The sequence below is a fragment of the Pleurodeles waltl genome, chromosome 5 (genome assembly GCF_031143425.1).
Source record: "Pleurodeles waltl isolate 20211129_DDA chromosome 5, aPleWal1.hap1.20221129, whole genome shotgun sequence".
NCBI classification, from domain to species: domain Eukaryota; kingdom Metazoa; phylum Chordata; class Amphibia; order Caudata; family Salamandridae; genus Pleurodeles; species Pleurodeles waltl.
This window is the reverse complement of record NC_090444.1, coordinates 114,083,531-114,107,161: the sequence shown is the minus strand read 5'-3', so window position 1 is coordinate 114,107,161 and position 23,631 is coordinate 114,083,531. Positions and strand designations below refer to the sequence as shown.

Here is a 23,631-nt window from a genome sequence, read left to right as displayed (position 1 = left end):
AAGTCTAAGGGCCTTATTTAGAGCTTAGAAGATAGGATACTCAATAAAAACATGGCAGATATACAGTTTAATATGCATTTGTATTACAGCACATTGGACATCTACCGTACTTCTGCTAGAGGATTCCATCAATCTCTAAATGAGAGCCCATGACTATTGATCGTACTGCACCCTTCCATCCCACTACTGGAACTGCTCTCAAGGGTCAGAACAAAAGATCTCCTGTAGCATCACGGATACAAACGTCAGAAGGTATCTTGGAAAAAGAACCAACAGAACAGTTGGTCCTGGAGACTGTGCTGGAGCCGTGGCTAAAGCACATGGTTGAGCATACCTTCCCCGAATGCTGAACTGTGACCTGAATCCAAGAAATCTCCCTCAGCTTGTTGGGAACCTTATTATTGTCTAGGAAGAAGTTGTGTGTCTTCAAAAACTTCGGACTTTATCACCTCCAGAGGATGGCCTGGAGCAAAGTGGAAAGCCTTGGCCAAGGTTCTGGACAAGCATTAGGCAGGATATGGAGCAATTCCTTTTTTTCCTATTGCTATATGTTTTAACAACAAGTTCCACTCTTTTGCCTATGTGACTTGAACTTTAGTGCATCTATCTGCACGGCAGACCGTTCAATGTCAGCGTGGTTCACCAGATCAAGTTCTGGACATACAGCAAAGTATGTGATAAACACACAGGGTATTGGGGAACCAGAATTAAGTCCACAACACGACCATGCTGGTTGTAGTGCACTCATCAACAATGCTGAACAATGTTTAACACATTCCCAAGCTCAGCAGATAACTATAAAACCCTGTGGTGTGGTTATTAATGGAGCTATGAAACAGTAGAACCAGCACACGGAGTAAGGTTTAATGGCGCTGGCTGAAGAAGAGGCGACATGGCACAGAAATAAAAAGGGGACTAGCTTAAATTTTGGAATACACTTCAGTTGGTAAGGTTCCTTCAAATCTATCAGCCATCTTAGAATGATACAGTTTTTGTACAGTATAGATATTGAATAAATAGAACACACTGAAGTCATGATCACATAGATAAGTATACTCACATATATGTATAATTTTAAAAACACATTTAAGTTCCAATTCACAAATTACATTTTGTAGTATGTAAACTAGTACTACTGTAGTACTACTTACTGCAAAACGCAATTCACAAACCTGCGCAGAAATCTCCATGTCCCCCTCTCCTATAATGTCTATAATGAGATCTCTGCACATGTAAGCTCACTGCTTAGGCGGATAGACACAACTTCTGGCAGTAAATGTGGGACGTACTAGGGGAAGTGGTGGGGTAACAGGGAATATTTTCTTATGAATGAGAGGGGTTTTGGGAGGATATGGAGTGGCTTAGGGAGGGGTAAAGAGGCGCTTAAGGAGGGGCATGCTAATGCAAACAAGAGTCCACTAAAGAGTAAGACATTCCTATCCACAAACTACATTTCTGAAGTTACCTCTGCTTTAGTGGTGACAAAACAGTAATAAATGTACTTCACCCCAACCTTGAAGTAAGTCTAGCACTGCACAAGGCCACTTACGGGTACTGCAATACCTGATACTCCGACACTCACTTAGAGATAATGTATTATAATAATAATATATTTAAATTATTTAATAAACATTTAGTTTGGAGAGGTAATGTACTCTAATGTTTGATTGTGTTAGTTCTACAGCAAGACTATTTATTTTAATTCATTTGACCTTTAACTTTTACAATAAAATAAATGAAATATTTAAAAACAATGAATACACTTTAATCATATTCCCCATTTTTTCCCATAAGGAGATCACCACAGTGGTAAAGATCGCCACCAAGGTCGTAGAGTTGTCCATCTACATGTGAAAAGGCACAACTAGTAACTTTATACTTGTTAATGTGGGTCCACCCCCTAGTTTCAGTGGGCGCAGACGTGTAAGTCTCCACTTTGGAATAAATTTACTGTTGGAAATGGTGAATAGCCAAATGTAGTCATTTTACTACAAAGTATAAGTAGATTGACATTTATAAATGTACTCATGTTTAAATGTACCTTTGTGAATTGACCACGTAATGTTTAATGTATCTCAACTAGAGTATTATATTTTGCTGATGCTTCTACCTAGGCAAGGCAGCTCTTGTATTTCAGGGCAGTGTTGAATTGGTTTGGAAGTAATGTAACCTCCCAGGGCTCAACAGGCTTTTCTGTCGTCATGAACATTTCACAACATTAGTGGGAGAATCCCTGATAGCAGCACACATGCACTTCTCTCAGTGTGAATGCTATTGACATGGAACCCTTTTTCCAAACTATATTTGTGTGCCATAAATAATAATTAATTATAATAATTTTTATGTTAGATCCAATGCTCAAATGTTAAGTTAACGTGATTGCAGTTGAAGCAAGTTTAGTATGATGGATGGAAAAGTGTTTATTAATATTATTTAGTTATGCCACATTTATGTGAAACCTCCATCTTGGATAAAATGGATGCAGATTCCGTAAATCACTCCTGTATTTACCCCTTCCATCAAGACCCCCTGTAAAGCTTCTGTCCTCACAAGCTCCACCAGATGAAGACAGCTGAGGTAATGGATTATCCTTACAGTTATGAACACAAAGCTGTCAATGAATTTCCTTGTGTTCCTGATATGTTGTAACATTCAAGCTTTTCCCTCTGTAGTTCTGCTGTGTAGATGGGTTACATGCATTTGTGTTAAATGATACTGTTGAAATGTTTCCCATTTTGTTCGAACATCTCTGGATGGCAGTAGCACAGAAGAGGCTGAACACTTTCTTAGAATGGGATAGCGCCTATGTCTTAACGTAATGATGTTAAAACTTCTGATTTGCTAAAGAATTGTTACTTACAATCATGCCATGATGAATCTGCTGTTTTAACTAATTTGATATGCAAGATTTGTGCATAAGAACCATTTGATTTTGGGGGTGAGCCAGTAGACTTAACTATTCTAATATGGATGCTGTGTGATCCTTTCCGTATTTTGATGTTCATTTGGACTTTTGACGACTCTGTAATAACCCTGCATTTGAGCCTTTATGACTTTTATTCTGTATTGCTTGCTTTTGAAATTTCTGTGATAAAACCCTTTACATGTTTTCCTTAATCTATAACTCAATTGTTGAGTGGTCCTACTTAGTTGATTTACTACTCTGCTACATTGATGTGTGGGAGGATGACTTTTTGAATAACTATTTCCAGTGGGAGAACTGTAAAGGTAAACATTTTGAGGTTCCTAAAATTTGGGAGTTCTTAAAATATTGGGATATGGTTGTTGCTCTCACAATGATCAATGTGGAATTAAAACACACACACCTAGGCTGTGTGTGATAGCCTATGAGTCAAAGTAACACTGTATTAACTAAAAATGAGTGTTCGAGTCTGAGTCGGTCATTGCTAAATGCAAAAGGAATCACAGTGCAGTTTTTTGCAAGTGATTGTATAACCAGGGAGATGGAGAAACCGCAGATTCATGGAGATCTAGAGTACATGCTATTGTAAAGCCAACGGCAATAGTAGCCCCATTCCAATAGAAGTGATGCTACCTTTCATACACTGCACTTGACGCATTCTTTAGGTGGATGGACACAACCGCTGTCTAATTAAACTGTCATAAAGAGGAAGATTGACAAAGAGGCGGAGCCAAAGACGCTCTGACTATGCTGCTTTTAAACTCATCTTGGTAATAACACAAGCTTTTGCCCCCAGGGAGATTTCTCTGGCATACGTAAAAAGGTGTTTAGTTTACATATGTGGGCATAAGGTTGAGTGCACCCACTGAAATCCAGAGCTGCAACCTTCAGCTTACACACAATGCTTTGCATATGGTGCAAAAAAGCTCTCAGATATTTCAGAAACATATTTCTTCTTCAGTCTCAGAATCTTATGTTGCACTTGATTCACCTGTTTTGATTTTGCTTCCAAAAATTGCTACAGATGTGAACATGTTAACAGGAGGGTGCAGAGTTATGAGTCTCACAATTCTTCCTGAAGTAACTAGACAACACAGAAACAAACTAGTAAGGACATCTAGGAGACTAATTTAGCTTGCAAAAATGTATTTTCTTCCATTCATTTACAGTATTGTACAGTCTGTTGAATATGAAAATAATTTAGCCAACCAAAAAACTAGATGTTCACTCATAGAAGCTTATTATTCTTTCCTTATGTACATCATTACCATTTTTATTTTTATTACATTTTTTCTATTCATTTTCTGAAGGGGTATACATTCAAAAGTAAGAGAACATAAAGTCAGATTTCAGAAACAGCAAACTGTTCTGTAATATAACAGGAGCTGGTCAAGGTAACTGTATTGATGTGAAGCGTGCTCATGTTGTGCCTGAAGCTAGCTGTGCACTAAGAACACTCTCAAAGCTCCCTACTGGCCTTTTTTGTGGGCGTTCTTGATGGCATTTTTGAATAGAGTCATTAGTGGGGTTTGACTCCGCTCAGGGGTCATGAACCCACCATAGCGCTTGTCCTTGGGTGGCGTTCCCCACCGGAAGTGATGCATCCTGTAGGTTCCATCCTTTTTCTCTGCAAGGCCCATCATCACCTCATTGTTATCCAAGCCTTCTTGGGAGTCGTATTCGGGGTAGTCGAGCCCTAGTGAGAGGTCTCTTTTGAGATCCATGGGATAGCTCTCGGAGGACTCATCTTCAACGCCGTTGGGGTACACCTTGATGGGCCGCCTCTTCCTGCCAACTGGTTTCCCCCACCGGAAGTGCTCCATGGAGTAGGAGCGTTTGCTATCTTGCCTTTCCATGCCCTCGCCCTCTTTGCTGCTGTCATGGGCGCCGCTGCTCTGGCTCTCTGATGTGGTGAAGAGACTGACCATTGGATTGCTGGGGAGCTCTTCTCTCTTGTTTCCTGCAGTGTTACCGCTGGTGCTGTTCTTTCTGCCGAATTTGTTCCAGCGGAAGTGGCTCATAATATATTTCCTAATGTTCTCTGACAGAGGCTGCATGTGGCCATTACCAGGGTAGACGGGGGATTCCGCTGACAGTTCCACTTTACAACCTCTGATACATTCCTGTGGAAAATTAAGAAGATTATTTGGAGATGCTACGTGCTGGTTTTCCTTGCAGATTTCACTTGAGAAATTTATTGACTATACAAAATGGATTGGGAGAGAAGAAGTACTGAAACACATTATTACCATAGCATGGTTTATCCAGCAGAGACAACTAAAGCATATGTGCTGTGACAATGGAAAAGATTCTACCAGTTAAATGAGATGGGCTTGTATACAGTAGAAGACATGAAAGACATTTCTGTAACAGGAGTCTATATTGGCCAACAACAGCTGGGTTTAGTCTCGTTTAGCAGCTTGCTAATTTAGCGAGATCACACCAAAGCACAGTACAGCAAGAGATTGTCAGTATGTTTTGGAAGATACATTACTGACCTAAAAATGATTCATAACATTTATGCAGTTCAACTCCTTTGATACATTGGCTGTGACCAAGGAAAATCAATTGCAAATGGGATTCTATTTTCATACTAACAGGCTGATTTAGAGATTAGGATGTATCCCTGCACATTTGTAGTCCTGATCCTGGAGCCTGAGATCTCTCTGTCAGTGAGACATCTACAATCAAAGGACCTCTAAAGCAGGCTAACCATTGACTGTGCCCAGTTCTTCACAGAGCCCCTCCTTACGGGTCTGGCAGTCCTGGGACCACCAGACTGGCAGTGGAGGTCGGACCGCTGCCAAAGCAGTGGTCTGGCCTCCATATTACGACCTAGGCAGAGCCGCCACGGTCCTACTGCCGGCAGTGCCAGTCAACAGCCTGGAGGTGCTGGTGGTCTTAATCCGCCAGGGTAATGCTGCCCTGGGGATTACATGTCCTCTGTCCGCTGCGTTCCACCGCCATGCAAAGGCTGGTGGAGACAGGGTTCCGGGGGGCCCATGGGGCCCCTGCACTGCCCATGCACTTGACCAAGTGCCAAGTGCATGGGCAGTGCAGGAGCCCACAGGGACAGCTCCGTTGCGCTTTTCACTGCCAAAATTACAGGCAGTGAAAAGTGCGATGGGTGCTGCCGCACCTGATGCACTGCAACATTGCCACCGGCTCAATTACGAGCTGGCATCAATGTTATGGCGAGTTACCCGCTGGGCCAGTGGGCGGAAACGCTGTTTCCGCACGCTGACCCAGCAGAAAACTCATAATAGGGCCTGTGGGCGGAAAACCTGAGTGGTGATTTTCTGACCCAAAGAGTTTGGTGGGCGGCCCCTGCTGCCCGCCAAACTCTTAATAAGGGCCAGAGTCTTTGCTAGGACAAGAGCAGGGCATTTAAATAGTGATGTTGCTGAATTTAATGATCTTCTGTGTCAATTTTGCAGGCAGCCAACCGCTGTGCTTCAACAAATCAGTGGGCCAAGTCAATTAAATTTAAAGTAAAGTTCTAGCATGTGGTGGTGGATGGAGTTTCTTTAGATATGAGCAATTGCATGAAAGGGTAGAGAGATGGGTGGTACACAACATCCTTTAGAGGCAGAACTGTGGATTTGCTGTTGATGTTCCACTTACCAATACACTGCCCTCGGTAGCCAGGTCTCGGCATTTGTTGCTTTCCCAGCACTGGTTGTGGGCCCAGGCTGTGTGGCATAATAAGGCTCCAAGTGTGGCAAGGACACAGCTCCATACTGGTCTCAGCATTTTGGGTACCCTGAGAAGAAAAGAGATTGAAGTGAAGATGGTGCTTTACATCAGCTCACACAGGGTCAGTGAGGTCATCAATGATGTCATTTGAAGAAATGGTGCACACTGATTTTGCAATATTTTTGCTTTGATTCCATAATAAGTGTTAGACTTTTCATCCTTGGCGTGGTCTCCCTTAACTTTTTGCCTCTGTTCCCCAGGTTGTTGATGTGTGCTGGACTCTGATTTTGCTGTTTTTGTTACTCTGGGCACTTTACCACTGCTAACCAGTGCTAAAGTGCAAGTGCTCCTGTTTAAATTGTATGTAAGTGGTTCATCCATGATTGGCATATTTGAATTACTAGTAAGTCCCTAGTAATGTGCACTAGAGGTGCCAGGGCCTGTAAATCAAATGCTACTAGTGGGCCTGCAGCACTGGTTGTGCCACCCACATAAGTAGCTCTGTAATCATGTCTCAGACCTGCCCCTGCAGTGTCTGTATGTGTATTTTTACACTGTAAATTCGACTTGGCAAGTGTACCCACTTGCCAGGCCTAAACCTTCCCTTTCCTTACATGTAAGGCACCCCTAAGGTAGGCCCTAGGTAGCCCCAAGGGCAGGGTGCAGTGTATGGATAAGGTAGGACATATAGTAATGTGGTTTATATGTCCTGACAGTGAAATACTGCCAATTTCGTTTTCACTGTTGCAAGGTCTGTCTCTCTCTCCTAGGATAATATGGGGGCTACCTTTAAATATGATTAAAGTGTAGATTCCCCTAGAGAGTAGATGGACATGTGGAGTTTGGGATCCCTGAACTCACAATTTAAAAATACATCTTTTAGTAAAGTTGATTTTAAGATTGTGCGTTTGGAAATGCCACTTTTAGAAAGTGAGCATTTTCTTGCTTAAACCATTCTGTGACTCTGCCTGGTTTGTGGATTCCCTGTCTGGGTCAGTTTGACAGTTGGGTTGTTTTTCACCTCACACCAGACAGTGACACAAAGGGAGCTGGGGTGTGATCTGCATTTCCTGATTAGCCATCTCTGCTAGGAGGGAGGGGTGGAGTGGTCACTCTCATCTGAAAGGACTGTGCCTGCCTCTGACAATGCTGTCTCCAGCCCCCTGGTGTGTGTCTGAGGCCTTGCCTGGGCAAGGCAGGATTTCACAAGAAGGTGTGAGTCCCCTTTGAAGGAAGGTGACTTCAAAGACTAAAATGGGTATAAGAAGGGCACCCAAACTTACAAACTTTAGAAACACTTCTGGAATCAAGAGGAACCTCTGCCTGGAGAAGAGCTGATCGCTGAGGAACAAGTGCTGCCCTGCCTGTGACTGTGCTTTGTGGAGCTTTCCTGCAGTGCTGCTTCTGCCTGAGTAAGAGGGCAAAGACTGGACTTTGTGTGCCTTCCATCTTGAAGAAGAAATCTCCAAGGGCTTGATGTAGAGCTTGCCTCCTGTTGTTGAAGTCTCAGGGATAGCAAAGACTTCTTCCTGCCAGCACCTGGAGTCTCTGGAGAGACCCCTACTCTGCTCTGTGGTGCCCTTCCAGTTCCTGGGACCCTGAAAGGAGAGGCTGGCAGCCTAAGGACAAAAATACACGCACCGAGTGCCGTGCGGAGAAAAGATCGACGCGAATCCGATCGCGGCTGAGAAAACGACGCGACGCCGGTTCCGCAGCTGAGAAACGACGCCGCAGGAAACGCGACCGAAAACCCGACGCCCGGAGCAGGAGAAACGACGCGCAGCATCGCTGACGGAGGCTGAGAGATCGCACCCTGCGCCGCGGGACTTTCGGATCGTCGTGTGGCTGGCTTTTTCAACGCGCACCGCCGTGCCGAGTTGTTTTCGACGCACACCGCCCGTGCGGGGTTATTTTTGACGCAAACCAGGTACATTTTCACGCTAGCAGCGCTAGTGTGGTGTTACAACTACCTAAAGACTCTTTTTATTTTAAACCTTTAAAAAATCATAACTTGACTTGTGTATGATGGATTTTTGTCGTTTTGGTCTTGTTTTGCCTAGATAAATATTTCCTATTTTTCTAAACTGGTGTTGTGTCATTTTGTAGTGTTTTCATTAAGTTACTGTGTGTGTTGGTACAAATACTTTACGCCCAGCACTCTGAGGGTAAGCCTACTGCTCTGCCAAGCTACCAAGGGGGTAAGCAGGGGTTAGCTGAGGGTGATTCTCTTTTATCCTAACTAGAGTGAGGGTCCTTGCTTGAACAGGGGGTAACCTGACTGTCAACCAAAGACCCCATTTCTAACAATAAGGAAGTAAACAAATGCATTTTCTCAACTTCTCAAGTGTAAAATATTTCTAAAATATGTGTGGTAAAACAGTCCCCCCAGGATTTTGTTTTCACTAAAGCTTATTCATCGACCTGGATTTTGTTCTCCAAAACTAAAAGAAATCCGGGCTGTAAACGAAGGAGATGTGCGCAAACTGCAACAGAAGCACTATGTAAAATCACTCCTAAGTTATGTAACACAGAATGTAACAAAACCTGTTTGCGTCAGTACCTATTACGCAAGTGGCTAATATTGTGCAAATAAATGTTTGCATCAGACCTAATGTATACAATGATGCTGTAAAGCAGTTAATCTTTGCTTTTCCAGCTTGGCATTACATGGCAGTATCAAAATCACCCTCCAATAAAACATCATGGAAAGCCGTGCAGGTCAAACTTTCATTCCTAAAAAATGCCGTACTCCATATTAAATAACCCGGATCTGTGATCCATAGTTTCCAAGCCTCCGTGCCTCCTAAACGGAATGGCCTGTTTTATCTCTGCATCAAGAAGTCTCCCAAACTCAACAGGGGTTCTACCTCCCTGACACTATTCTTAGCTCGGTGGTAAGTTTGCTCAACTTGTCAACGAGCACTTAAAAATAGCAATCGTGTGGTATCCAACGTCTTCAGACTTTGTTTTAAGGATATTTTAATGTGAGGGTTTGATTCCCAAAGCAGATTCCGCAAAGGACACGAGTCCCTCCAGGAGAGCTCCAACATTTTGGAAATTCGCCAGTCACCCTGGGGGTACTCTACGACACTAGCTGGAAAATCTGCCTAAGTAAATCAATGTAGGTAAACATGATATTGTCATTTTATTGACTTGTATGGGGCAATCGTACTCACAAATAAAAGGCATTGTACACGCTGGGGTGATGCAAAAGAAAAGCCAAAGGGAAGTGCATGGAGGCTGCATCACAGGTGATGTTTCCATCAAGGAGTGGGTGGATGGAGAAGTGGCCTATGGGCAGAGATCAGAAACAGGAGGGTAGGGGCAGAGCTGCTTGTGAGAATTCATCAGTGGCCATCTGGCATGTGGGTGATAGCCAAGGTCCTGCAGAAAGGTAATTTATTACAGAGAAAATAGTCCCTTCTGCAATGATGTATTGGGCTTCCGTTCCTGTTTCCATTAAAAAAAAAACTTCTTCTGTGTTGAAGAAGACTGCTTGTGGGTCAAGGGTGGAAAACTAAACTATCAGTAACGTGAATCTGAATACCCACAAGCTCCACAAGTTCCACAAGTTTGTGGGCGTTCATTATAGTTTTCCAATTCAACCTCCATACCTCTTTTTCTGACCTTACCACAAAACCAACAGCAAGATGGTGGGTTTGCCCTGCCACGGTTGCAATGTATGCCTCGTAAACTCCACTACTAGTAATTCCATGGATGTGGAATTTCAAGTAAAATTTTGTTTCTGAATGTGCACCATAGATAAAGGTGCGAAAAAGTGGAATTACTCTCAGATTCATTATTAAGGCGTTGTGTTCAGGTTTTCTTGTTTCTATAGACTCTATACATTTCAGTCTAAATCCCTGAGACACGTCGAGAAACTAATTTCGCCAAGAATACAATAAACAGCTTGGAAAGGAGAAACCAAGTTGCCCTTTTTGACCTAGTGTGTTTGCAGATAGTGGAGATGATGCTCAAACTAATTTAGGGATGGATGGTTTACCCAGGGCTTTAGCAACTGAGCTCCTCTCCTAAAACAGAAATCAGGATGCTCAGAGGTGGCAGACACTTCTGTTCAAGTATGCGCGGGAAAGGGGAGGGCAAATGAGACGAAAAGGGTAGTAAAGGAGGTAGGTCATGCAAAGCTACTAGAAATGCCCACAGACTTAGACATGTTTTTTTTTACAAGTTTTAATTACAATTTACTGCCTTGAAAACACTCATAAATTTAAAGCAATATCAAATTTGTCATAGCTTTTATCTCAGTTTGGGAAAGATTAAGGGTCATCCCAATATTCTAAGGCAGTGGTCTTCAAACATTTTAATGCTGTGCCACCCCGACCCCCCAGTGGAAAAAAAAACATTTGGCCCCCTCTGAATTTTTCACACATACTATTAAATTGGAAATGTTTAAATATGCCTAGACTTATTTGAGTATTGCAATTAAGTTCTGTTACTGTTTTAAAATCTATGATGACAAAAATACTATTTGGGAAGGGCAGCCCATACTTAAAAGCATCCACAGTGTGATTATCAGAAGTGGGGTCGGGTGTGGGTTTTGAGGAGTATTTGGAGTCCCTTCCCTTTTGACTGTTACTCCCAGTTTGGATATAAATGACAAAACATGTTAGTAATGGCCCATTCCAGAGCGGTTTCCTGCTGCTCATTCTTTTCAGATCAAAACAAAGCCCTGTTATTAGCATAATGCTTCTTTTGGCCAGACCTTGGCACCCCCCCGTCCCCTGGGATCACCTGAGGCCCACTTATGGACCCAACTTGGCACCCCCCAGTTTGAAGACCCCTGTTCTAAGGAGAAGTGGTTTGTGCCGAAAATTGTTTGTAAAGTTTAGGGTGCAAATGGACTGAGCTGCCTAACAACAAAATTCCCTTGACGCTGATGATCAGGTTCACAACCACACTCTAGGAGAGGGACGGATTTCCAAGTCCTACACCTGCAAAACTAGGGTTAGTGAAACATGATATAATCGTACGTTTAAGACAAGAGTAGAATTACTTCTGTAATTTTACTTAGATGTACAGTTTTCTTTGTAACTCGATCCATAAGTCTTTAAAAGCTTGAGAATGTCCTTGAAAGGTAACAAAAACAAAGGCATAGTGTGCAGTGTTGAGTGCATTTGACAAGCCAGTAGCCCATTTACCTTGTGTCCTTAATTGACTGTAATAAAAGAGTCAGGAAATGGAAAAGATCAGAAAAAGGCAATGCAAACTCATCACACATGCAATCTTAGAACATCACATGCAGAGTTTCACTCCCCCACCCCCAGCCCCACCAATGCAGAAGTTTTCATTTCAGTTCTGGGCATCTGCACTGCAAGGTCCTTGTGGCTCCTAAATGACCACCTTCTTTGAGACAACCATCACAGGCTTCAGTCAGTGGGCTCTTGCAGACGCTCCAGGTGTGATCTTTTGCAGTTTCCAGACAGCCCTTTAAAGACGTCAAGGGGAGGAAGGCCACTGATAGGTGAGATAATGTACCTAGGCCCCCTTCCCACCAGACAGTGAGAGTAGCTTAACTTACCTCCAGATAGAACTGGCCTAGCAGTAGAACTGATTTTAGCCAGACTATAGGGAGGGATCTGGGCTGAATGTATCTTGCCTCAGGTGGTGGTACAGGGACAGAAAAGCTGAAAAAGTTGTATCATGTGCAAGGAACTATCATCTTGTGCCGCACGCAATCTATTGTTGAAAAATACATAATCCATTCTCTAATTAGTCTCAAGACATACCACATATAAAACCAAATCCACAACAGCCACTCAAGGGGAAGAGAAGAGTGCCAGGGAAACTGAACAGATTTCACACAGAGAGTTGGTGAAAGGTTAAAAAAAAAATCACAGACATCAACACAGGCAGCAAGGAGAACTTTACAAGCACACAACTCAGGATGACTTACTCAAGACCATACATACAATAATATGGTACTTCAAGAGAGTGGCGTGCCTACCCTGTTCTCCACAAACCCACATAGGTAAAATACAGCTGATTCCCTCGTGCACACAGTTAGATCCTGCAACGTGTTCCAGTATTCAATGCAGAGCTTCTTTATTTGATGAACTCGGTCTTAGCCATGCAGTTGTTCCATTTCAAACACTCATGTTCAAGCCAACAAGTGTTTTTTTCAACCAACTTCACCCGGGCTAAAAACCGTATATTTCAATTCAATTACTTTACTTTTTCTAAGCAAGACAGAGATCCTTTGCACCTCGTCACCAAGGCTCGATATACACAGAAAGCGCCCTACTGCCAAAAACAAGGAAGGCAACTTAGTGCTCAAAATAGATAGTGATTAGACCACAATCAATCAGATTGCAAGATCACACCTGGGTGCTAACATTGCAACTGATTCTCCATGCTATCAAGAAACTACAGATAATGTTAGATGTGATGCAACAACCAAACCACCAGAGTGCTATTCAAAGAAATCAAGTGAAAACATGCATCCCAATGTCCTAAAGTGAGCATACTTCTATGTTATAATATAATACATGCAATATATAGACCTCATCTCTCCAGTATCCAAAACAAAGTCCTGTAAACTCCAAAATATACCAAATCTTCACATCTATGATTCTCTGTCTTCCAAAATGAGGTTCCTACAATGTATAAGTACCCCCATAATAATTCCATAGTAAATAAAATCACCATGCAAAGTGTGTCACCCATAAATCACATACCAAATATGCAACAACTATTCTCACCCGTCTCAACAATTTCAAGTTCAGTGCAAGCTCAAATTTAACTCCACTCCAAGATAAAACTACGGAGTACAATATAAGCGTTCAGTAATCTGCCCCAAACAAATAAACATACTTATCACAATCTGCACATACACCACCATATCTCACAACTCATCCCCTTCCAGTATATCCCATGCCTGAGAAATGCACGTATTTGGCGTCTAAGGCAAGCGCCATATTGGGTGAATTTTATGTACGTGTCCACATGCCAGTCTAGTCACATGTAACATTATCTGTGTTTCTCACACGGCACCATCTTTAAGCATAAATCATACTAAAGGAACATATTAGTAGGTAATATTGATCCTGATTTTATATTCAGCGCTCCCATTGTAGCTAAATGTTGTCTGTTTATCAACCACAAATGCGCGTAAGCTACAAAGTCCACATTTGAAGAAACCATCACTCTTCAAGCTCAACAAATTTGTTTGCGACACTGTACCTGGATAGCTTGGACTAAGTCATATTTTTCTTGGTTCTCGCCTTTTGAAATGACACGCCGTTTTTCCATTGTCCCTATATGTATAGGCATGGTAAATATCCAGGGCCTTATTTTTGCTATCCCTATTGGACCTCGGTCATAACCCCTCAAAAGCAATCTGCATCCGATGGCCACCGGTTTATTTTGGAACTCTACATCATCAGTACAGTTCCTCCTTACTCTTATCACTTCACCCAGAGGTATAGCTCCACTATGGCTAAGAGCGAATTCATCAAATATAGATTTGGATTAAAAACTGAAAGATTGGAACATCTTGTAGGATATAATAGTGTACTTGAGGGAATCAGCTGCATATAAAAACAAGCATTTGCAATGCGACGGGTCTCTTGTTTGCTCGCGTTAGAGCTATTAGCGTTGTAAACTCCTAACCGGACTTTTCTTTACACATAAACTAATAATGAAAAGTAAAACAGTTTCACATATGCGAGCCGGTGGTTGCCATGAGTGTGAAGGAGAAACAGAAGAAGAAACAGAAGTTTGCTCGCAGTGAAACTTATCAGCAAAAGTGCCATTATCCATGTTACCGGCAAAAGTGTAATTATCCATGTAACCAACAAAAGTGCAATTATCCATGTAACAGGGTCGATGTCATGCAAAGCGCTCGACTTCTGCCCCGCGAGATCGCACTGCACAGAAAATGAAAAGGTAAAGTAGTCCAGAAACCAGCTGAAAACACAGAGCCTCGTATGTTTTCAGTAGTTTACTGGTGCGCTTGAGGAGGGATAAACACCACAAAAGGCATGACTTATGTATGCCTTTCATAAATAAAAATAAATCGATTTTTAAAAGGCAAGTCCATAAACTAATGAAAGTGACGGCCGTGACATGGGCGTGGTTAGCAGGCCACATAGAGAGTGCAACATGGTCCAGAGTGCTTGCGTGTGCTCGACCCTAAACATTCAGCTGTGAAATCTGTGTGGTCACCAATGGTCTGTGCCATTATGGTCTGATGTGCAAGCCACACGGATCAACCAAGACCAAAGTAGGCAGGGGTATGGAATAAAAAATATGGCAAGAAAAGACACATTATGTGTCATAGTGGGGTACATTTGGGGCAGTATAATTTCACTATTTTATCGTTTCAACAAGCAATAATACTGTCTGGAAAAAGTGTTACCTTGTAAGTACCAGATACAAACCTGAATACAACAATAAGTAACTGAGAGGTGACCAGTTAACCTTTTCACTAAACAACACTATGTGTAGTGTTTTTATATATTTAAACAATTGTATTGAGTTTTTCGGGATTATAAGCACAAGACATTTACATCAGGCATACAAACCTCATTTGAGTGAATTAGCATGGATTGCAAGTTATAATTCATATCTTCTAATCATGTAAATACTTCCATACAGCTTAACAGGGGCATGTAAATAACATTATATATCTGAAAAAATAGACCAATCATTGATGGAATATAGTCGTGGATATGGAGAAATAGATTACTGTAAGTGAACATTAACATTAAACTCTGTTTTTCACCACGTTCATCCTAGTGTAGTACTTTTTAGGACCTGTAAATTAATTTGAGCTAGAAAGAACGTTTATTGAACTTTGCAAATCATGCAACCAATGTTGTATTATGTGCATTGAAGAATGTAACCTATTACATTTTACTTTGAATATTGTACTCTATGAACTGTTAGTGAATCATGCCTTCCGGTGTATAACACATAAGTAACCATATTAGTGTGGTACTGCAATATCAAGTTTTAAATGTCAGGAAACACAAATGCTGTAGCAAAAATATTGATGACCAAAATATCGACATGGTAAGTATGCATAAGTAAATATGACTTTACTTAACTCCATATATGTGTACTTTCAGGATATGGCTATTTGCAACATACGTAGATGTGGAGTTAGGAATAGTAAATCTATACTTACCAATCTGTCCTTATCTCCACAATATTATGGGTGTCAATATTTTTGCTACAATATCTGAGGTCAGTATTCTGACAAACAACTTCCTGTTGCAAATTATATCTCTTAAACCACCATGGTTTTGCAATCCCCATCTCTTCTGAAGAAAAAATCCTTATTTCTCGTGCTCTTACGAAAAGAATCCACGAATAATACAATTAGGAGCATATTTACAAGCCTCTAGTGCCACCTTGTGCCGCCCTAGCATAATTTTTTTTTAATGCTAAGGAAGCGCTAAGGAGGCCTTTCTCCCAGGCCGTATTTCCAAAGTGGCGCAACACTAGCATTGCACCACTTTGTAAACTCTTGCGCAACATTATGCCTGCGCCAGGCATAATGTATGCAAGGGGGGACGTTCTGGGGCAGGGAGGCCCGAAAAAATGGAGCAGTGAAGTTTCCAACATTTCACGGTGCCATTTTTTGCCTCATTTTTAACGCCTGCTCAGAGCAGGCATTAAAATGACCCGCCCATTTTAATCACTGGGCCTTCCTGTTCTTTGTTGCATTAGCGTCAACATTTTTGATGTTAGTGCAGTAAAGCACCACAATAGTGTGAAAAATATTAATGCTGTTGTCCTAACGACCGCCATGGTGAGCCGTATTGTAAATATGGCGCAACCATGGTGTCATTAGGTGGGGCGGGGGGGCGCAAGAAAAGTGGCGCATCAGGACCTATGCTTTACTTTATTGTGAACATGTCCCTTAGAGCTGTCATTGCAGAAGAATGGAAACAATAGCAGTTTGGTGGTAGTGGGTGACTGCATTCTTTCAAAACCAATACAAGAGTTAACTTTTTGTAGGCTTTGTGCACACGGTGGCTCACCTTTGTCATTTTTGTCGAAAAAAGATTATGTTTTCTGTAGGTAATATACATTTTTTAGGGTTCCCTCCAAATTATTTGCTTAAATGTCTACCTTACTGGCATTGCTGTTCACTGGGCAGCGAAAGTCTTCTAATCAACCTTTGACTGCATAAGTTATATTACTAAAACATGGTGCTAGGAAGGCAAACACTACTTGGCATATTTGTGTTTTAGATAGACCCACTGTAAAACTTGGCAAAACATGCTCAAAGTAGAGTAATTGTCAAATGCCCATGTGTAATGCAGTGTGGCCTTCTGTGTCTCACTCTAGGAAAAGGCTACAAATTCCATTCTTTTGACATTTTACTAATTAATGAAACAGCAGGAAATGTCACTCCTGTATTTGTTAGGAAGGGAAAGATGATTAATCTAAGAAATCTGTCGCACACACAGGCAAACCGTGTCACTTGTGATTCTCGTTTAGAGTTTCCAGCTGTGTCGAAATCATCCAAAAACTCGTAGTAAGGTCCTAAAGGACACCTCTTGAAATGAGAAAAGCAGGAACATTGCAACACCTCTAATTAGTTGCAAGAAATGTTCTTGATCCATTATTGTAGGGCAGTGGTTCCCAACCACTTTCAAAAGTAAATAATATTAACAGATTAGGTCCCTAGCTTTCATTAATGACTCACTTGGGGGCGGGGGTGAAATCCCCAGATTCCAATAATGATTCAGTGGTTGGGTTCCAGTAATGATAAAGTGGGGGTCCACAAAAGTCAAATCGTTGGGAATTACTGTTATAGGAGATTACATTGCCGGAACAATCCAATCCTGTGAGTCTCAGCTAGGGATGAGAAAAATTGCTCAGCTTAGTCTATACCCAGTTTGTCACCTTTTTAAAATTGTGTTACCTTTATAACTTCACCAAGTTGAGGAAAACTTTTTTAAAATATGGAATTGTAATGTTAAATGTATTTATATAGTGACACGGCCCTTGCATGTATTAAAAGAATGTTAAAGAATGTTACAGGTATTGGTCTGTAAGATTAGTTACACAAATAACAACTTAAATAGCACTTCCTATTTTTTAATTAAATGTATTAATAGTGATAGTCATCGCAAAGTAAGGTGTCAGAGCACTTTATATCACATGACCACATTATACGTTGACAATAAATCTATTGTGTAAAATAAATGTAAGGAAATGTTACGTATGACATTGAGGGTTACAAGGTGAGGAGTCTCATAACATCCATACTGGTAGGCATTATGTGTCAAGGGTGCAAGTTTTGAAGAAACACAGTCAGGATTTCATATCTAACACAATAGTTGGGGTTGTCTGTATAAATATAATTTTATTGATACCCAAATCACTTTTTAGCAACCTTAGGATAGTGATCAAGTGAGGAAAAAGCAACGACTTTACCACGTCATAGATGCAGTAAACTGCAAACACAACATTATGTTAAAAGCCTTTGCAAATAGTCTGTGTATGGTTCACATGTCACAGCGCAAAACTATTGATGTCCTAACCTCAAAATGAGACCCATAGTGTCGGAAAATCTCTTCAATACTAAATTCCTTATCAGGGATGAACCAATTGAGTGTGAAATCTGGGACCTCTCCATTGCATTCTGGTACTTGTTGTTCTGCATTTATAGGGTGGCAAACAGGACTGTGTGTACAAAATGAAAAGAAATCCTGGGACTGGACGAACTTCTCAAGTCCAGAATCATGAGCTGTAAATCCTGGTGGGTGAGCTGCCATCAAGGATGATTTTGCCCATACCGACCACTTCCTCAAAGCCTTTCCAACGAGCTAACACATCTCTGTAAGGGAGCATCGCTCAGCATCACTTCCTCACAGACGGTTAGCGGGGCTGGTCCTCCAAAGCACTTATCGGCATGGGAAGTAGTACTACAGGGGAACTCTTTAACATACTCTTTGTGAGTCGTTCTCGAGATGCCCAACTCTTTGATAATAAAAGTGCAAATCTCGATTTGTACTAATTGTATATGAATATTCTCTGGACATTGATATACTTTCCCATGTTACATGTTTTGGGACTGAGTCACAAAGGTATTTATGAGTGCATAAAAGATAGGGTGACCAGATGTCCCGGATTGGCCCGGACAGTTTCTGTTTTCCAAGGACTGACGCGGTGTCCCAACACATTTTGGAAAAATAAATGCATGTCCCAGTTTTTGAGAGAGGGCCGGGTGGGCATGTTTACACGGAGCCTCTCATCACCACCAAGACGGAGATTACTTCATAAGTGTCCCCTGCTGTGCTACCTGGTATCATTCACCCAGCACAGAAGGGGTTAATGAGGGGGGGATCAGCGTCCAAGGCCGGATCATAAGGAACAAAGCATGGGCGAGGTAGTCTTTAAATGTCTTGCAACAGAGTTTGTGTGTATGTATATATATATATATATATGTACATATATATATATATATATATATAAATATTTTTATTGATTTTTATTGTAGTACTTCAAAGACATTGGTAGTGCAAGCATGTTGTCCTATTTCAGTGTCAATGGCTCTCCCGGTTTTTGGGTCTCAAAAACTGGTCACCCTAATAAAAGAGTACTAAAGGAGTACTAGTTTAGGTACTAGTTTAGGTACTCCAAACTGTCGTGAGTGCTTAGGCATATGCCTAGGACCTGTAAAGCTGTGCCTATTTCATGTGGTTCACAAAAGTGACTTCAGAACAAAGGTTGTGGTAGTTTCGGTGGCACCCACCCGCCAGCCCTCACACCAGGGAACGGGATTAGCAGGAGAGAGTGGTAACCTGTAGCTGTTTGGTTAGTGCAGTTGTGCATTTGTTCTCTTTCGGATGAAATGCATTTAGCCACGTGAGTGAAACCCTCCTCTGTCCTTCCCACACTCACTCACCCCTTACGACTGCTTCACATAGGATTCATTTACGACGTTTAAGAAGAGGAGGAAAAAACTTCTGCAAAGTCTCCGAAAACTAAGGCGGCCACTGTATGGACATTGTTTCCAAACCTGGGCTTTCAAATTACAACCCAATGTATTCTGGGTGTTGCAACCTTGGATTCTTTTTATTTAGATAATTACACTACACACCTCTAGGCAATGATTTGTAGGTTGAAAAAACACCACCTGAAGGACTGAGAGGCACCCATGTGATTACCGCTGTTCACCGGTGACACCTCTCGTTCCACTTAAATTGGAGTCCCAGATTCCCTTCGCCAGACCTCACTTTTCATCTCAGAAAATCCAAGAATGTTGCAGAATGTTGGCAGTAGCGAGCATCACCTGTGATCGGAGCGATCTACAAACCCGGACGTCGGGTCTGTGACTCGCAGACACAGATGCATCGTTTGAGGACCACATTGAACACATGCAAAAGACTTTGAGATTCTGCACAGAATATCTGCGCCTTAGCGGCAAGCGAATAAAAACCCTTTGTGGTTAGGCACAAATGAGTTGTGCTTGTGGAGCCTGATGAGTTCCCAGGGTCCTTGAAATATCACCCATCTGGTTTCTGACACAAACACGCACCTGGGGTCACATAATGAAACTGACAAATGACCCTTTTTCATTGACTTGATGCTAAACTGCTAGTACCCGTACTCATGCATACATAGCGTCTGTGATTGACTGCACACAACACGTTTGTCAAGGGCGCAGACTGAATATTTGACCAGCTATTTCTTGAAGCCGAATGAGAGGTATTTTTTTGGGCGAGTGAGGCGGAACGCTGCCTGAGTACCCCATCTCTGAGTCGCATACAAAGGCACCTCTAAATCAACCAAGCTTATATAGGAGCATTCATGGGATCCCTTCTCTGTGACGCCCTCTTGAACACTCTACACAACAATCAAGTTTTCAGTCACAATCTCTTGGCATACACTACCAGGGCCTGATCACTTAAAGTGAGCACAGGGCCTGATTCACAAACCTAAACTTACAATGTTGTGTAAGTGTACTGTTTTATTCCATTCACTAAATCACAAACTATGGTCTAATAGTAACTTTAGGACTACAGAGGCTCCACATTTGGCGGGGGTTGGAACGTTGCTTGTAACAAGACATTCATGTCTCCACAGTCGTAAAGTTGTTATTTAAATCGTACTTTGTGAATATAGAAAAATAGTAAACTCCCACAAAAGTGTACATTTACCTTTGTGAGTCTTTGCCAGAGTATTGGGCTGACCGATGTTTTAAATGGTTGATGAGTTGGAGCAGCGCTATTTTACCACCTTACACTGTGGTAAACCACTCAAAGTCACAGAAACTTGAACGGCAGATGTTGTCCTTGGCTGGAAATGTAGTTGAATTTGTTGAAATATGTAAAGTAGACAACAGAACATAACACAACAGCACACACAAAGGAACATAGCAACACAAATGAAACCATAACTGGGCACAACAAAACACCCACAACACAAAATGTAACACAGCATCCACAGTACAACACTTCAATATTACATTGCATTAACGCAGCAAAAAACACAAAGTAGGACAAACACCAACACCACCACAACAAAATACAACACAAGAAATAAGAACAAACGTTCCTACCACCCAGTACCACCTCCAGAGCCCGCTTTCGTAATAGAGCGATAAAAGGTGTTGGCATCAAAGACCACTTTAACACCACAGACATAATATGGTGTCAGTCTTATGATTCGGTGTCCGACGCATTATCCTTTTGTAACACAATCCTGTAGAGTCCCTTAGGGATGGTGACAGAGGTGTTAGACACCTACGTGTACTTCAGGTACATTTAGAAACAACCTGCTTGTGTTTTGTTAGATAAATCTATGATGATGTCTTTGGCTCAGAGGGGATAACTGCCCATGGAAGGATGCTGGTGAACTTTGACAAGCCCCTTCTTCAGTGTTCTTGGATGTGCAGCCCCCTCTAACATTGTATCTTCACAGAACAGATGGTGTCCCCTCCTGTGTATTGAAATGCTGAAGAATGACAGACCAGGCACATGGTTTTCACTTCGGTAAGTGGAAAAGCAATTACTTTTTATTTTCTCTTTATGAGAACCCAAGGCCTTCCCGAGCTCTTGAAGTGCTAAAGAGAGTCCAGACAATGGGCTGTGGGAGGGAGCCTGCTTCGGAAGCCCACTGAACACCCTTACAGCTCGTTTGTATACTGCCCTGTGTATCATGTACTGCCCTTCAATGTGTGATCGGTGCAAAACATTGTCAGCATTAAAAGGTCACAGCATCTCAACCGCCTTGTACCCAGGCGTGGGGCGGCAGAGGGAGCTTACCTGCCGGTGATGGGAGAGTCTGGTCTCTCGGTCTCTCTCTGCCTTCTTCTGTCTCTCTCTTGCTTTATGTTCTCTCCCCTTCTCCCTTGGAGGTAATGTAACTCTCAGCTCAAGAGCAGGTCTTTTTATACCACGCGCGGGCTCTGCGCGGGGTGGCACGTTCACGACAAGACCTTCCGGACAGACCATTTCAAGAGCAAACTGGGAGAGTACAAAGGAGAGAGGAGGGGGAGGGAGGTGGGCAAGTGGAGAGAGACTGACGCAAGAGGGTAAGAAAATATACTCTGAAACGAATGTGGTGGCCCAGCGGTAAACAGGGGCTTGAAGCGACTTGAAGCGGTGCATGACCAATGGAGGCTTAGCACCTTCTGCCCAAATGGAGATCCATCCAGGCTTCATCAAAGTTTCCCAATCACGTCATCTAATTGGATTTGCACACTGGTGACAGCAGGTGTGGTTAGACGTCAACCATGTCACCTTAGGATGCGTGCTAAATGGCACAGATTAGTCTCAGATCCTGACACGTGTTTCTCAAATTAGTAGATGGACGGTCTGTTTGTCTGTGTTCATAAGGTGCACCCAATGCAGTTGGGGTGGTGCTAATATGGTGGAAGGTGATAACATTTGACAAGCTCTTCAGTTCTGAGCCCCACCTGCAGACAGGCCACTTATTGGACAATGCAACCCAGAAGATGTTACAACCACATCATCTAAGCGTTCTGCAGTGTCAGAAAGGATGGTGTAGGGTTGTGTTGTTGTGCATAAGTAAACACATAGATGATAGGTTTCTGAAGCACAAAATCTACCTGGGACTCTACGAGGCAGAGTTACAAAGCACAAAGCGTTTGTTGAAGTGCAAAGAGTTGAGTGATAAGGGAAAGTTCTCTGATTTCTGGAGGACCTTTTTAAATCGTGAAGGTAATCCACTGGTGGAAATAACTTCTGTGTTATCTACAGAAATTCCACTAGTGAATTGTTGTTCTGATTTAGCACTTCTTTCAGAAGGCAGTTGATTTCCCATCACCAACCAACTCTAAATCAGAGCAGACATAAATCTGCGAGGAGGCACAGTTTATAAAATCCGACACCACGGTGTTTAGAGTTTATCAGGTGCGACACTTATCACCTAAGATTAGTTTTGCCCATAAAATGGGTCAAACCTGCATGTTCTGGTACTCAACAGGTCTTTTGCTCACTTTAATTCAGGCTGGTTTTCCATCCTCCAAAATTTGAATGAGGGATGCTTTTTTTATCGTGGGCTGTTGAAACCTGAAAAACTCATAATTCAGATATGTGTGATAGCTGAGCTTGCTGCATATAATAGACATTTTCGGCATACTTGTAATAAGGGTGAAAGTCTGAAAATGCACAAGTTCAGGTGTTTATAGCCACAGTGACACTGTCTAAATGTGACCCCGGATGCTGTCACAGCCCTGATCTGTGATGAGCACGCCGGGCATTTATGACACAATGTCCTGTAGTGCAGTGATTGTAAACCTGTGGTGAAAAGAGTGCATGCACCAAGAGGAAAAACGACAAAGTTATAGGTTGGAATCTAGCATATTGCTTCATCTTTTAAAAATAACACTACATTTTGAAAAGCTCCATATTCCCATTAAAATTAAATTCGATTTTACATTTTTGCGTATTTTTTGTTTCTGGATTAAACAGAATACTTCGTAATTTGTGTACTTGTTTTATGAATTCTGTTTCTGTCGTTTCTATTGTTTCTATCTGTTTCTATTGTTTCTGTATTGTTATGCA

General features: G+C 42.0%; 1 protein-coding gene across 1 annotated transcript; it reads right to left on the bottom strand.

Moving 5' to 3' along the window:
• Positions 1-4,313: 4,313 nt before the first annotated feature.
• Positions 4,314-21,943, bottom strand: POMC (proopiomelanocortin). Its single transcript, XM_069236708.1, has 3 exons — positions 21,868-21,943; positions 6,548-6,686; positions 4,314-5,046 (listed from the first exon to the last, which is right to left on the bottom strand). Exons 2-3 carry the CDS (start codon positions 6,674-6,676, stop codon positions 4,393-4,395), a joined length of 783 nt encoding a protein of 260 aa, XP_069092809.1. The 5' UTR covers positions 6,677-6,686; positions 21,868-21,943; the 3' UTR covers positions 4,314-4,392.
• Positions 21,944-23,631: the final 1,688 nt, after the last annotated feature.

What these genes read in the sequence shown, in the direction of transcription:
- POMC (XM_069236708.1), bottom strand. Translation starts at nt 6,676, where the DNA reads ATGCTGAGACCAGTATGGAGCTGTGTCCTTGCCACACTTGGAGCCTTA. An exon ending in CTACCGAGGGCAGTGTATTG is followed by an intron (nt 5,047 to 6,547) that starts GTAAGTGGAACA and finishes AATTTTCCACAG; the next exon opens with GAATGTATCAGAGGTTGTAA.